The 12,872-nt window shown below is 37.2% G+C and overlaps 1 protein-coding gene across 4 annotated transcripts in view; it reads left to right on the top strand.

Annotated features, from left to right (window-relative positions):
- Window positions 1–12,872, top strand: part of STAU2 (staufen double-stranded RNA binding protein 2) — a 375,847-nt gene that overhangs the window by 158,580 nt on the left and 204,395 nt on the right. For all 4 annotated transcript variants that reach the window (XM_014589776.2, XM_014589796.2, XM_014589754.2 and 1 more), the window contains one exon: window positions 7,493–7,624. In XM_014589776.2, the coding sequence (XP_014445262.1) occupies window positions 7,493–7,624 (132 nt within the window). The remainder of the gene's footprint in view (window positions 1–7,492; window positions 7,625–12,872) is intronic.

Below are 12,872 nucleotides of genomic sequence, written 5' to 3'. Positions count from 1 at the left end.
CCTATATTTTAAGATGTACATTAGGAACATAAACTGGCTTTGGCTGTATTAAACAATTCCTTTTGCTATGGAGTATATTGAGTCCCCCTTCTGTAAGAGGAATTTAGAGTATCTTACGCCAGCTTCCATTTTATGGGTATTCATAAACATTCTAGTCAAGCGGGGACATTTGGCTGTGCTTTTAAATGCTTTCACACTGAATTCATATTGGTTTTTTTCCCCTTCTGAAAGCCCCAATGGATTCATTATAGCATTGCAGCAACTTTATCAAAGTAAAGGTTTTTGTATAAACTATTTAAGCAATGTAATCATTTGTTATAATTGAATATGGCAGCAAAATATCTAGAAATAATATGCTCATTTTTATGTATCACCAAAAATAAGAGTAAGTTTATATGTTATAAAATGGGTACAATTACTTGTGTTGATTGCCAGATAAAGAAATCTCTAATGACAGTATTTGGATAGTTCAAAAGCAGATTTCATGAAGTTTTTCATATATATTTTTTTTTTTAGAGAGGGACATTTCAATTTTTCAAATAGAAAATGACTATACTATATTAAATATAGTAAATTTTATACCTGTGATTAGAACTCTGTTATTTTTAAAGAATTTTTTTATTATCATTATTTTTAAAAATTTGACCAGAAAGACAGAGTGAGTGAGAAAGAGAGCAAGCTGCCAGGTCTAGGATGCAAGATATGGTTGGCCATGTGGGAGCCCAACACCTTTAACCACCACGCCACCCGCCAACCCCTGGAACTCTGGGTTGTTAAAAAATATATAAATGAAATTTGTGATTCATGCCTACTGAAACAGGGTAGACCACACCATCAGGATCCTCTTGGGGATGCCTCTCTCTCTCTTTTTCTCTCACGTGGAAGAGATAAATAAATGAATTTTAGAAAAAAATTAAAAGCAATGAAATGTTTCAAAAACATTTCACAAAATTCAAATATATTGTTTGTATAGTTACAGAGATTCTGTAATGGATATATATTCAGTTTTTCATATGCTTCTAAGAACTATGTCATTTAGTCTGTGTTTACAAATTCCGTTAAAATATTGTTGATTTTTTTTTTCTAGGCTTTGTTTTCTGATTTTAAGGATTTTTGTCTTGTCTTGAGTTGCCGATAGGTTCATGCACTCACTATTTGAATAGAATCCCAAGCTGTTTCGTGGCTTTAAGTTTTAAGCATATTTCCTTAGCATTTCTTTGATTTATTAAAGTTAAATCTGCTTTTCTTGAAATTAAAAAATATAGGGACCAGCAGGTAGCATGGTGGTTAAGGCGCTGGACACTCCCACATGGCCAACCAGGGTTCGAGTCCTGAATCTGGTGGCTTGCTTTCTCACTTCCTCTCTCTCTCACTCTCACCCTCTGTCTCTCTCTGGTCACATTAAAAAATAAATGAAAGAATAAATAAAAAATAAAATAAATATTTTTTTAAAATGAAAAAAATACAGTAAAAATACATAATTAATGACCATAGTATACTATATACCATCAGCTAGGTGCTACCTTATAGTGTATTCATTCTACATTCATGCCTTAAGTCAGACATGTATTCATAGATATGTATGTTTCAGCAGACTTTACTATTGAAAGTAGTTAGATTACTTAAATTTTGTGAATCAATAAAATGTGGGGGGAAAAAGGAAAAAAAATAAATCGATTGTCTGTGTGCTGGAACAGAAATAGAAAGTTTGTAAGGTATAGAAGCTGGGAAGACAGCGGTAGATATTAGAGAAAGTGAAGATAGGGGTAATATGGGGGAGAGTAATGAAGGGAGGGAGGGAGGGGAACAGGGAAAGGAAAAAAAGTATGTTGAATTGACAAAAAAAAAAGAAAAGCTATTTGCCGATGATAATATATATAGTAATGTCTTCATCTTGACTGATATACATCATGTTCATGCTGGAAAAAGCAATGTTGTACTCTGTAAAGATGAATGTAAATTAAAATAAAATAATTTTTAAAAAGAAAAAAGAATACAATTTCTTTGTTGTATCATTTGCACATTATTATGTTTAAGTTTGGATTTGATTATCATTGTGTTATGTATCCCTAAAGCATAGTAACGTAAATGAAACCCTAAATAAGGGCATAAGAATAAATGATGGGACTAGGAGGAGGTGTGATGGTTAAGGTGCTGGACTCCTAGATAGCAGACAGTGGTTTGATTCCTGGAACTGGCAGCTTGCTTTCTCACTTTCCATCCTACCCCCATCTCTGTCTCTCTCTGATGAGCACAAGTGCTCTATAGCAAATTTAAAAAATACTGGGGGACCAGCAGTTAGGGTAATGGCTATGTCACTGGACTCCCATGTAGTCAACTGTGGTTTGAGTCCTAGACCTGGTGGCTTAAACTCACGCTAGGTGTGTGTGCATGCGTGCCCAAGATCCCGAGAGGAGAATGAAGGAGAAGGGATTGCAGCGTGGCCATCCCCCCTGGGGAGTGATTTCTCGCTTTCTGTCTCTCTCTGTCTTTCTGGTGAGCGCATGCGCCCTATAGCAAAAACCTCTCAAAAAAAAAAAAAAATACTGGTAAATAACATTAAATAAATAGTTCTGTTTTTTTAAAAAGGATACATGGTAAGTAGTAATGCTAGATAGTGGATACAAGATGTGAGTCTGTATGTTGTGAGATGGGTGAAACAGCCAGCTACGATTTTACAGAAGAACCAAAGAAGAGAAGTATGGCTAGAAGTAGCATACTATATGAGAGGTCTTCAGAAAGATTTATGGAAAAAATATATTATGATAAAACTGTGTGTAGAATTCAAGCTTCTTTTGTAACAAATTCATACATTAATTCCATTTTCCATAAACTTTTTGTAGTACCCACATATATTTGAAGAGTGGATTTTGGTGTATTGTGTATCTGTTAACGGCTAGTACCCAGTGAAATGTTATTAAAGTAGCATGAAGCTATTGAAATTTTCTAATTTTTTTTTAAACAAAATATAGTGACATCTGGTAAAACAGTCCAACTTTTCAGATATGGATTCCCTGTTCAGCTCTCTGGCTCATTTATCTACTGGCTTTTTTTTTTTTTCTTTCTTTTTTTTTTTCCCCCGAAGTTTGTTGTAGGGTGCATGTACTCACCAGAGAGAGAGTGAGAGCAAGGTGGGGAGAGAGAAAGTGAGAAAACACCCCACCCTGGGGGGCATAGCCATGTCACAATCTCTTCTCTATTTCTCCTCTCAGAATTTTGGGAATGCACACACAGGCACCTGCTGTGTTTTTCAAGCTGCTAGTTCCAGGACTTGAGCCACATAGTTGGGTATGTGGGAACTAGCCACCTTAACCTTTATACTACCTGCTGACCCTCTACTGGCTTTTTAAAAAAACATTTATTAGGTCTGGCAGGTGGTGTGGTGTTTAAGGGTGTTGGACTCCCACATGGCCAACCATGGTTTGAGTCCCAGACCTGGAGGCTTGCTTTCTCTCTCTCTCTCTCTCTGGAAATATTTAAATAATAATAATAATGTTAAATAAAATAATTCTTAAAAAAAAAACCCAAACATTATTTCTTGGGCTATTCAGTGGCACAGTGGTTAATGGAGCTAGATCCTACATGACTGACTGCATGGTTCAAGTCTAGGACCAGAAGTTTGAAAAACACATTGGGTGCTTGTGTGTGCTCCAAATCCCCACAGGATGGAGAAATGGAGGAGGAGAAGGGCCATGGCCTCACTTCTTTCAGAGATTCTTTCTCTCTCTTCCCCTCTCTCTGTCTCTCTGGCATCTGTGCTCTGGCATAAAATAAAAACAAAATGATTTATAGGAATTCATAATACATTCTGGATACGAGCCCTTTGCATTTATATGGCTATATTAATAGCTTCTTGTCTCATGATTTTACTTTTTTCTCTTTTGTTAATAGTGCTTTCTGTGAAGCAGACATTACTAATTTTAATTCAGTCACATTTGTCTTTTCCTTTATGTTAACTTTGTAATAAGACTATACATCCAGTTGAATAAGTGTTCTCACCTTGTTCTTCTTCAAAAGGATCTTGGCCATCCTTGACACTTGGCATTTCCGTGTAAATTTTGGAATCAGGTTGTCAAGTTTTACAGCCACTCCTCCTCACTTAATAACCTATCTGTTTAAAGACTGCGAGGACGTAAAACCAGCTCTCCAGCAGGAGGAATCCCTTTTCTTAGTCTGTAGGAGTCTCCAGAATCTTCTTTCTCAGTCTTTGTCTCGTTCCTGAAGTTGGTTAGTATTCACTACATTAAGTGTTCTCAGTCTCGCAAGACTACCTATTTCATTTATAAATTTGTACTTAATTGTTCACCATAGTAGTATTCAGAATAAATAAAAGTATTACACCAGATTTGTATTATAGTGTTGTGGTATGTCTTGTTGCTTTCTGGTGCTTATCTAATGTATGCATTTTGTATGGATAGAATTACGTTATTCTAATGTGTTATCACATGATAGGCATTGAAAAGCATACACCTTGTGGTGCTGCGACACACCACAAGACATCCACCTTTAAGTTCAGTCAATTTGATTAACAGTTTAATTGGAGCAGAATCTGGTTAAGTGAGAAGTGCCTGTATAAAGATATGTGGGGGTTTTGATCGAATTAACTGAAGGTCAGTTTGAAGATAACTGATATCATAATATTGTTGTTTTCAATATGAGTGAATATAGTATATTGAGTTTTTTGTTAGGTTTTCTTAATTTTTCTCAATAATGCTTATCGTTTTCTATGTAGAGCCCTTGCACATCATAAGGATTTGATTTTCATTTAATGTAAATAGTATCTTTTGACAGTTTTCATTTCCTGCTTGAATACTGATGGAAAACAGAAATATAATTGCCTTTTTTTTTTTAAGAGATTTTTGCTATAGGATGTGTGTGCTCGCCAGAAAGACAGAGGGAGACAGAGAGAAAGAAGTGAGAAATCACCCCCCAGGGGAGATGGCCACACCCAATCCCTTCTCCATTTTCCTCTGAGGATTTTGGGCATGCACTCACTTGTGCCTGGTGTGAGTTTTAAGCTGTTAGGTCCAGGACTTGAAACATGGTTTGACTATGTGGGAGTCCAGCAGCGAAATCACTACACCATCTGTTGGCCTCATAATTGCTTTTTGTATACTGACCTTTATTTATTTATTAAGAATTATTTTCTTTACTTACTTATTTTCATTTGACAAGAGAGAGATAAAGTGAGAAAATAAGCTGCCAGGTCCAGGATTCGAACTGCGTCAGCCAGGTGGGAGTCCAGTGCCCTTAACCATCATACCTTATGCCGGCCCCTATACTGACCTTTTATACAAAGAGCTTGTTATATGTCCATAAATTATGACAATTTTTCCCCCTTCTGATTCTTATGCCTTTTCTTTTTTGTGTCTTATTACTCTGTCTAGGATTTGTAATAAAATATTAATACTAGAATTAAAGAGTGCATACCTGTCTTGCTTTTTCTTTTTAAAATTTTTTTAATTATTATTTTTTAAAGAATTATTGCATCGTATTTATTTTTAATTTGATCAGGGAAGAGGTGGGAGAGAGAGAGAGAGAAAGTGAGAAAGCAAGCTGCCAGGTCTAGGACTCGAACTGTGGTCGGCCATGTGGGAGTCCAGCATCCTTAACCAACACACCACCTGCTGGCTCCTTATCCATCTTGTTTCTAATCTCACAGTTTCATTATGTATAATTTCAGACCTTATGTATAGTGTTTACTGAGGTTTGCTGTAGTATTTTGTAATATCCCCTTTGTCATATTAAGGAATGTCCTCCTACTTTGCTGATAGCTTTCTTTTTTTTTTTTTTTTTTAATTGTCAAAGGGCATGTACGCTCACTGGAGAAAGACAGATGGAGAGAGAAGACCATACCACCCAAATGGAGCATGGTCATGCTGCAATCTCTTATCCTCCATTTCTCCATTTTTTTGGGGGGCTGTATACCTCCCAATTTATCTCTTTTTAAATATCTTAAAATATTTAAAATATTTTCTAATTTCCTTTGAAATCTCTTCTTTTGTCCATAGAGTATTTGTAAGTACATTGTTTAATTTCCATAGTCATGCTTAACTATTTGTTTGCTTCTTTAATCACTTACTGAGACCAGTGTGTAAAAACAAATCTCACTATAGTTTATATTTTCTATTTCTCTGATAAATTTCTCCTTGTAATTCTGGCCTTTTTATATTTGTATTATCTCTTAGCACACAAAATATACATGCACTTATTTATCCTGGAAGGCACAGGCTCAAGTGAGAGAGAAAGAGAAAGTACCCTCCAATGGGGCTTGCCTGTGCCACAGTCCTTCCCCTCCAATCCCTGCCCTGTCTGGTTCCTGGTCACATGCATGCTCCCCTGGGATATTTTTTCAAGCAGCTGGCCTGGAACTCAAACCCTAGTTGGCCTTGTGGTATCCAGCCTCCTATGAACAGCACTTAACAACCATGCTACAATGTTGACCCAGCTGATGTATAGATACACACACATACACACACAGATGCATTTGTAAATAGCTCTTTTTTAAAAAGAATTATTTATTTAATTCTATTTATTATTATTATTATTATTATTATTATTTTATTTGACGAGAGAGAGAAAGATAGAGAGAAAGGAAAAGGGAGAAAGCAAGCCCATAGGTCCAGGACTTGAACAGGGGTCGGACATGTGGAAATCCAGTACCTTTAACCACCACGCTACCTGCCAACCCCTGTAAATTACTCTTAAACGATAACTGTGGAATAGCTTTAATGATAAATGCTACAGTTTATTGAGTAGTTATGGTTGATTAAACACTATGGTTTACATACCTTAGTTTTCAAGGCAACACTGTAAGGTAATTGCTATCTCTGCTTTTCTGATGAAGAACATGAGGTTTAGAGATGTTAAATAATTTCCATCAGTTCATACAGCTAAAGAGTGGTACAGGCAAGTTTTATACCCCGCAGCAAAATAAATAAACAAGAATCTAAAGGTAGATAAATGTGTTAGGAAGTAAAAATCCTTTTATAGTCGACCATCCTGAGGTACCTCTCCCATTGACATTTTGAAGACCATATTCTCATGTGTATTCTACATGTGTATTTTTAATTATATACATTATATAAATTGGATCTGATCTTATTTGCTGCTTTTTTATTTATTTACTTATTTATTTTAGTTTTTTTCCTTTTGGTGTATATGTTCCAGAAAAAGACAAGAGAGGAAGTAAAGTAAGAAGTCACCCTCCCACCCTCAGGGGAATGGCCAACTGCAATCTTTCTCCTGCATTTTCCTCTCGGGATTTTGGACATGTTTGCACATGCTCTTGTCATATTTTTAGACCTCTGGGTTTGGGACTCAAACCATGAAGTTGGCCATGTGCCCCAACTGACACCTCCTGGTCCCCACTTTTATTTTGGATCAAACCTCATATTTTTGAATTTTGGAGAGAGAATACATGACTTTATGATGTTAGGAGTTCTTCTTTATCAAAACAACTGTCAATAATTTCTTTCTTTAATTTTATTAGGTTAAAGTAGGCAATGAAGTGGCTACAGGAACAGGACCTAATAAAAAGATAGCCAAAAAAAATGCTGCAGAAGCGATGCTGTTACAGCTTGGTTATAAAGCATCTACCAGTCTTCAAGATCAACTTGACAAGGTGAGAATTAAGTGCGCATGTCTGTGTCCTTTTTGTCAGAATATCAAGTGGTTCACAGGTTCTGATATTAACTGCTGTTAAAGTAGACATCAGTCTTAACTTTTCTGAGGCAGTACTCTATATTTTTTAAAAATAAACGAACAAGGTCCTTAATGGGTAAGATCAAATATTAAGTAATTATAATCTTAAGAATAGCAAATACTAAAAATTGTTTTGTAGGGTCATACATATTCTCTAGAATACCAATCTAATGTCTTCAGACTCATTGACTGGTTGTTTTTGCCGTATAGACATATAGTAGTAATTTATGTCTTTTTAAAACTGGTTTTTAGCCTTTATTTTTGGAACACAGCTGAAAACACTGGAAATAAAATTTCTAACTTCTCCCTTTAGGACAGGAACTATATTGGACAGACACTCTATAAACTAATTTTTCTATTTACATTAAATTCAAAGGTAAACTCAGAGGGTGTTTATTTTCTGCCAGGATCTGTGTTCATGGTCCCCTATTTCTTCTGGAGCAGTTAATGACATCATTAACACCTACCTCTGTTGCAGGAGAAGCAGAGAACCCTGAATTCAGGGCTTGGCCGATAACTTGGCAGGAGCTGGCTTAGTTTCATTCTGTATTATATGATTGTTTTGTTATCTATGTATATGTAGAAACTATTTCTATTGAACATTTTAGTTATATAAAAATTCACAAAACACACTTAATAGTGATTTTTATCAAAAGTAATACACTTTTTTTTTTGGAGAGATTTTCGCTATAAGGTGCGTGCGTTCACCAGACAGACAGAGAGAGACATAGAGACAGAAAGCGAGAAATCACCCCCCAGGGGGGATGGTCACGCCGCAATCCCTTCTCCATTCTCCTCTTGGGATCTTGGGCATGCATGCACATGTGCCCGGCGTGAGTTTTAAGCCATTGGGTCCGGGACCGAATCGCGGTCGACTATGTGAGAGTCCAGAGACATAGCCATTACGCTAACTGCTGGTTCCCCAAAAGTAATACACTTTTGACCAGGCCATTTTTTCATGTAAGGATCCGTTTCAGAGATATTTTTGGTTTCTGTAGGAACACAGTTCTGAAATTTAGAATAAGAAGCAACATCACCTGCTGAAAAACATTTAGTTGTACTTTCCTTTTTCAGGCAGCTGTAATTATATAGGCAATTTTATGTCAATGATTAAAAAATATTATTTGTCTGTATGGTATTGCTAGAGATTGACTCTGTTTTGATAACCTGGAGAGTCAATGCTTTTTCTTCTTTTAAAAGTGTTTGTAACTTGAAACCTAACATGTGCTCCAGTTTCTGTAGTTCTTATATTGTGTATATGTTGTTTTAACTTAACACATTTATATTGACTTAAAACTGGTGAGTGATTTATAAAAATATGTCAAAGTAAATCTCACAGATATTTATTTGTAAGTTAAATGAAAGCAAAAGAGAACTAAAAAAATATTGATTTCATTAATCTGAAAATCATTTTTTGCATGCCCACTGTATTAGGGTTCTCAGTGAGACAGAACCAGTAGGTCATGTATGCACACATTCATACACAACACGTGCTCGCACATGCAGATTTACTTTAGGAAATGGACCCATGCAGATGTGCAGGCTGGCTAGTCAAAAATCTGTCGGGAGAAGCTGGCAGACTGGAGACCCAGGAGGGGGTTCCCACTCCAGTCCATCAGTTTGCTGATGAGATCCCTTTTCCTTAGGTCAGCTTTTTAATGTATGCAGGCCAGTCATCCACTGATTGAATGAGGCCCACCCACATTTTAGAGAGCAGCCTGTTTACTCAAAGTCCACCAATTTAAATGTAAATCTTGGGGCCAGCAAGTGGTGTGGTGATTAAGACACTGGTTTCCCACATGGCCAATCACAGTTCAAGTCCTGGACCCAGTGGCTTGCTTTCTTACTATCACTCTCCCTCTCTCTCTCAATCTTTCTCTCTCTGGTCAAATTGAATAGTAATAATAATAAACAAAATAAAGTAAATAATTTGAAAAAAATGTAAATCTCACCCAAAATCACCCCCACCGAAACACTTATTGGTCCAAATATCTGGGCATTGTGGTCCAGAGAAGTTGACACATAAAGTTAACCATCACATCCACAAAATGCCAGACACTTATAACTGAAGATAACAGCATGCTAGAAACTTGATCTCTGTACTCAAGAAACTGACTGTTAAGACTTGAAACTGAGGAAGCTTTGATCATGTTAACAAAAGGTATCCTGGAACCTAGAGACCATGAGAGTGAACTTGGGAAGTCAGGAATAGCTGTCTTATTTATTTTTTTTTTTTCTTCAAAATAAAGAGCTTAAGGAAGGTGGCGTGGTGGTTGAGGTGTTGGACTCCCACTTGGCCAACCTCAGTTCAATACAGGACCTGGTGACTTGATTTCTCACTTTCCCTCTCTCTCTGGTGAGTGTATGTGTCCCACAGCAAATTAAAATAATAATAATAATAAATATTTTTTTAAAAAAGAAAAAAGAGCTCAAGGAATCATTAACTTAAAATTAGAACACGAAAATGAAATGATCTGGTTTGGGTTCCTCAAAAGATAATTGTGTAAGAAATGTGGAGAATGGATTTGCATAGAGAAAGACAGAAGACAGGGAAGCCAAGTGGGAGGCAAGCAGGGTTGTTCAGATCAGAGATACTGAGACAGTGGCAGTAGAGAGGAGGGGACTCCAGAGACATTTTGAAAGTGTAATTGATAAGATTTGAGTGGCAGAGGATATGCAAGGGGGATACAGAAAAAGGTGAAAAGGAGGTGTGGAGAATGACTAAGTACTAAATGGCAGTCATGTGCTGCAAAGAGATCAAATGAGGAAAGGACTAAGTCTACTCATTTGTTGATAAGATCTCTGGTGAATGTGGCAAAAGCAATTTAAATTTTTTAATAGGTAAGATATGTACATGGTTACAATTTGGACAGTACAGAGTAAACGGTGAAAAAATGTTAGTCTTACTTCACCCTGATAGCCCCATTCATTATGCCTCTCCTCCCAGAGGCATATCCCACAGTGAGTTTGTATTTGTATGTCATTTGGAATAGTGTCTGAAATACTGTGGATATTATATAAGAGTCTGATAAATAAAATTAATACCCTTACAGAGATAATCTATGCTTTTACACTAATACACCCCCACTTTTTAAGAAATTCAGATTTATTCAGTTCTCTCTGTTTTTATGAGAAATATTGGCCTATGTTTTTCTTTTATAATATTATCATTGTCTGGCTTTGGTATCAGGGAATACTGGCCTCTTACAGTAAATTGAGAGGTATCCCCTGTTTTCTTTTTTCTGAACGCATGTGCTACTATTTCTTCCTTAATTGTTCAGTAGGAGTCTCTAGTGAAGTCATTTGGGCTTAGAATTTTCTCTGTGGGAACAATTTTTTTTTTCCTCTCTCTTTTTAAAATAATTATTTATTTAATTTTATTTACCATCATCATTATTTTTTAATTTGCTACAGAGCAAATTAAAATGCCCACCAGAGAGAGACAGAGAGAAAGAGAGAGAGGGAATGTAAGAAAGCAGGCCACCAGGTCTAGGACTTGAACCACAGTTAGCCACGTGGGAGTCTAGCACTTAAATACCACCCTACCTGCTGGTCACTGTGGGAACAGTTTCTGAGTATAAATTCAGGTTTAAAAAATAAATACAGGGATACTCAGGTTATTTGTTTCTTTTTGAGAGTGCTTTGGTAATTTGAGTCTTTTTTTTTTTTTTTGGAGAGTTTTTTTTGCTTTCGGGCGCATGCGCTCACCAGACAGACAGAGAGACAGAAAGTGAGAAAACACCCCCCAGGGGGGATGGCCACACCACAATCCCTTCTCCTCCATTCTCCTTTCGGGATCTTGGGCACGCATGCACACGTGCCCGGCGTGAGTTTTTTAGGCCACCAGGTCCGGGACGCGAACCCCGGTTGACTACATGGGAGTCCAGTGACATGGCCATTATGCTAACTGCTGGTCCCAGTAATTTTAGTCTTTGAGAGGATGTGTCTTGTTTCATTTAAGTTGTCGAATTTTCTATTATGAAATTGTTCATTATATTCCCTTATTCTTATAGTGGCTGCAGTATATTTGTAATGATATTTTCTCTCATTCCTGATGTTGGTAATTTATTTCCTTTTTCTTTTTGTCCTGCTTAGTCTGGCTATTAAGGAACTTAACCAAATGTTCTTGCTTCTGCATTATAAACCAGACTGTAGACAGGAGTATGATGAAGGAAAGCGCAGCTTCATTGCTATGTGCAAAACAAGGGGAGTGGGCAGCTAATCCTGAAAAAGTCTGGTCTTTCAGAGGAGTGCCAAGCATGCTTTTCTAATTATGGGTCGGGGTACCAGGTACATTATTAGTTCCATGATTGGTTCAAGAGGGCAAAGTAATCTTGTGGATTAGTTTTATTTAAATTTTATTCCCAGTACTGTGTGTGGATTCATCAGCGAGAAAGAGATAGAGAACTTCCCAATGGGGCGTGGTTATATCTCGTTCCTTTTTTCTTCTTTTCTCCATTGTGTCAGGATTGTGGGTGTACACACATACCCAGAGCATTTTTCAAGGCTTCCGGACTGGGATTTGATCATGGTTGGCCATGTGGAACTGACCTTTCTATGGATAGCACTTACGGACTGCACTACAGGCCAACACTCTATGGACTTTCTTACTGTTCCATTCAGCTTGAGATCTATGTGCATGCCCAGAATCCTGAAAAGAGGGAGCCTTGGAGTAGAAAGGATTGCAGCATAACCACTCCCCATAGACGGTGCTTTCTCATTTCGTCTCTTTCTCCTCTCTGTCTCTCTCCAGCAAGTGCATGTGTCCTCTTGCAAAACAGCAAAAACAAAAACAAAAAACAAATGGCCTGAGGCTAACCTAGTGCAGTGGTTAAGTGCTGTTGTAGGCTGCCAGATCCCACATGGCCGCCTGCAGTTTGAATCCCAATCACAGTGGCTCGATAAATATGCTGTGTCTGCATTGCTCAAAATCCTGGAGTGAAGGAGAAATGGAGGAAAAGGATCGCCATGTGACTGTGCCTCACTCCGGGGTGCTTTCTCTCTTCTCCCTCTCTCCACCTCTCTTTCTGTGCCTTCTGGCAGTTAAAGAAAGGTAAATGGCCTTGCATTCCAAGTAGTTAGAAAGATACTTTACTTTCAGTTCAGCTCTTCCTGACTGGCAGTTTAGGGAATTTCTATTTTTTTCTCAACAGAAGGGGGAACTGAGG

This window comes from Tupaia chinensis, unplaced genomic scaffold (genome assembly GCF_000334495.1).
Source record: "Tupaia chinensis unplaced genomic scaffold, TupChi_1.0 Scaffold000002_1, whole genome shotgun sequence".
Classification (NCBI taxonomy): Eukaryota; Metazoa; Chordata; class Mammalia; order Scandentia; family Tupaiidae; genus Tupaia; species Tupaia belangeri.
Note: the sequence above shows the minus strand (reverse complement) of the source record. Positions and strands in the feature narration are given on the sequence as shown.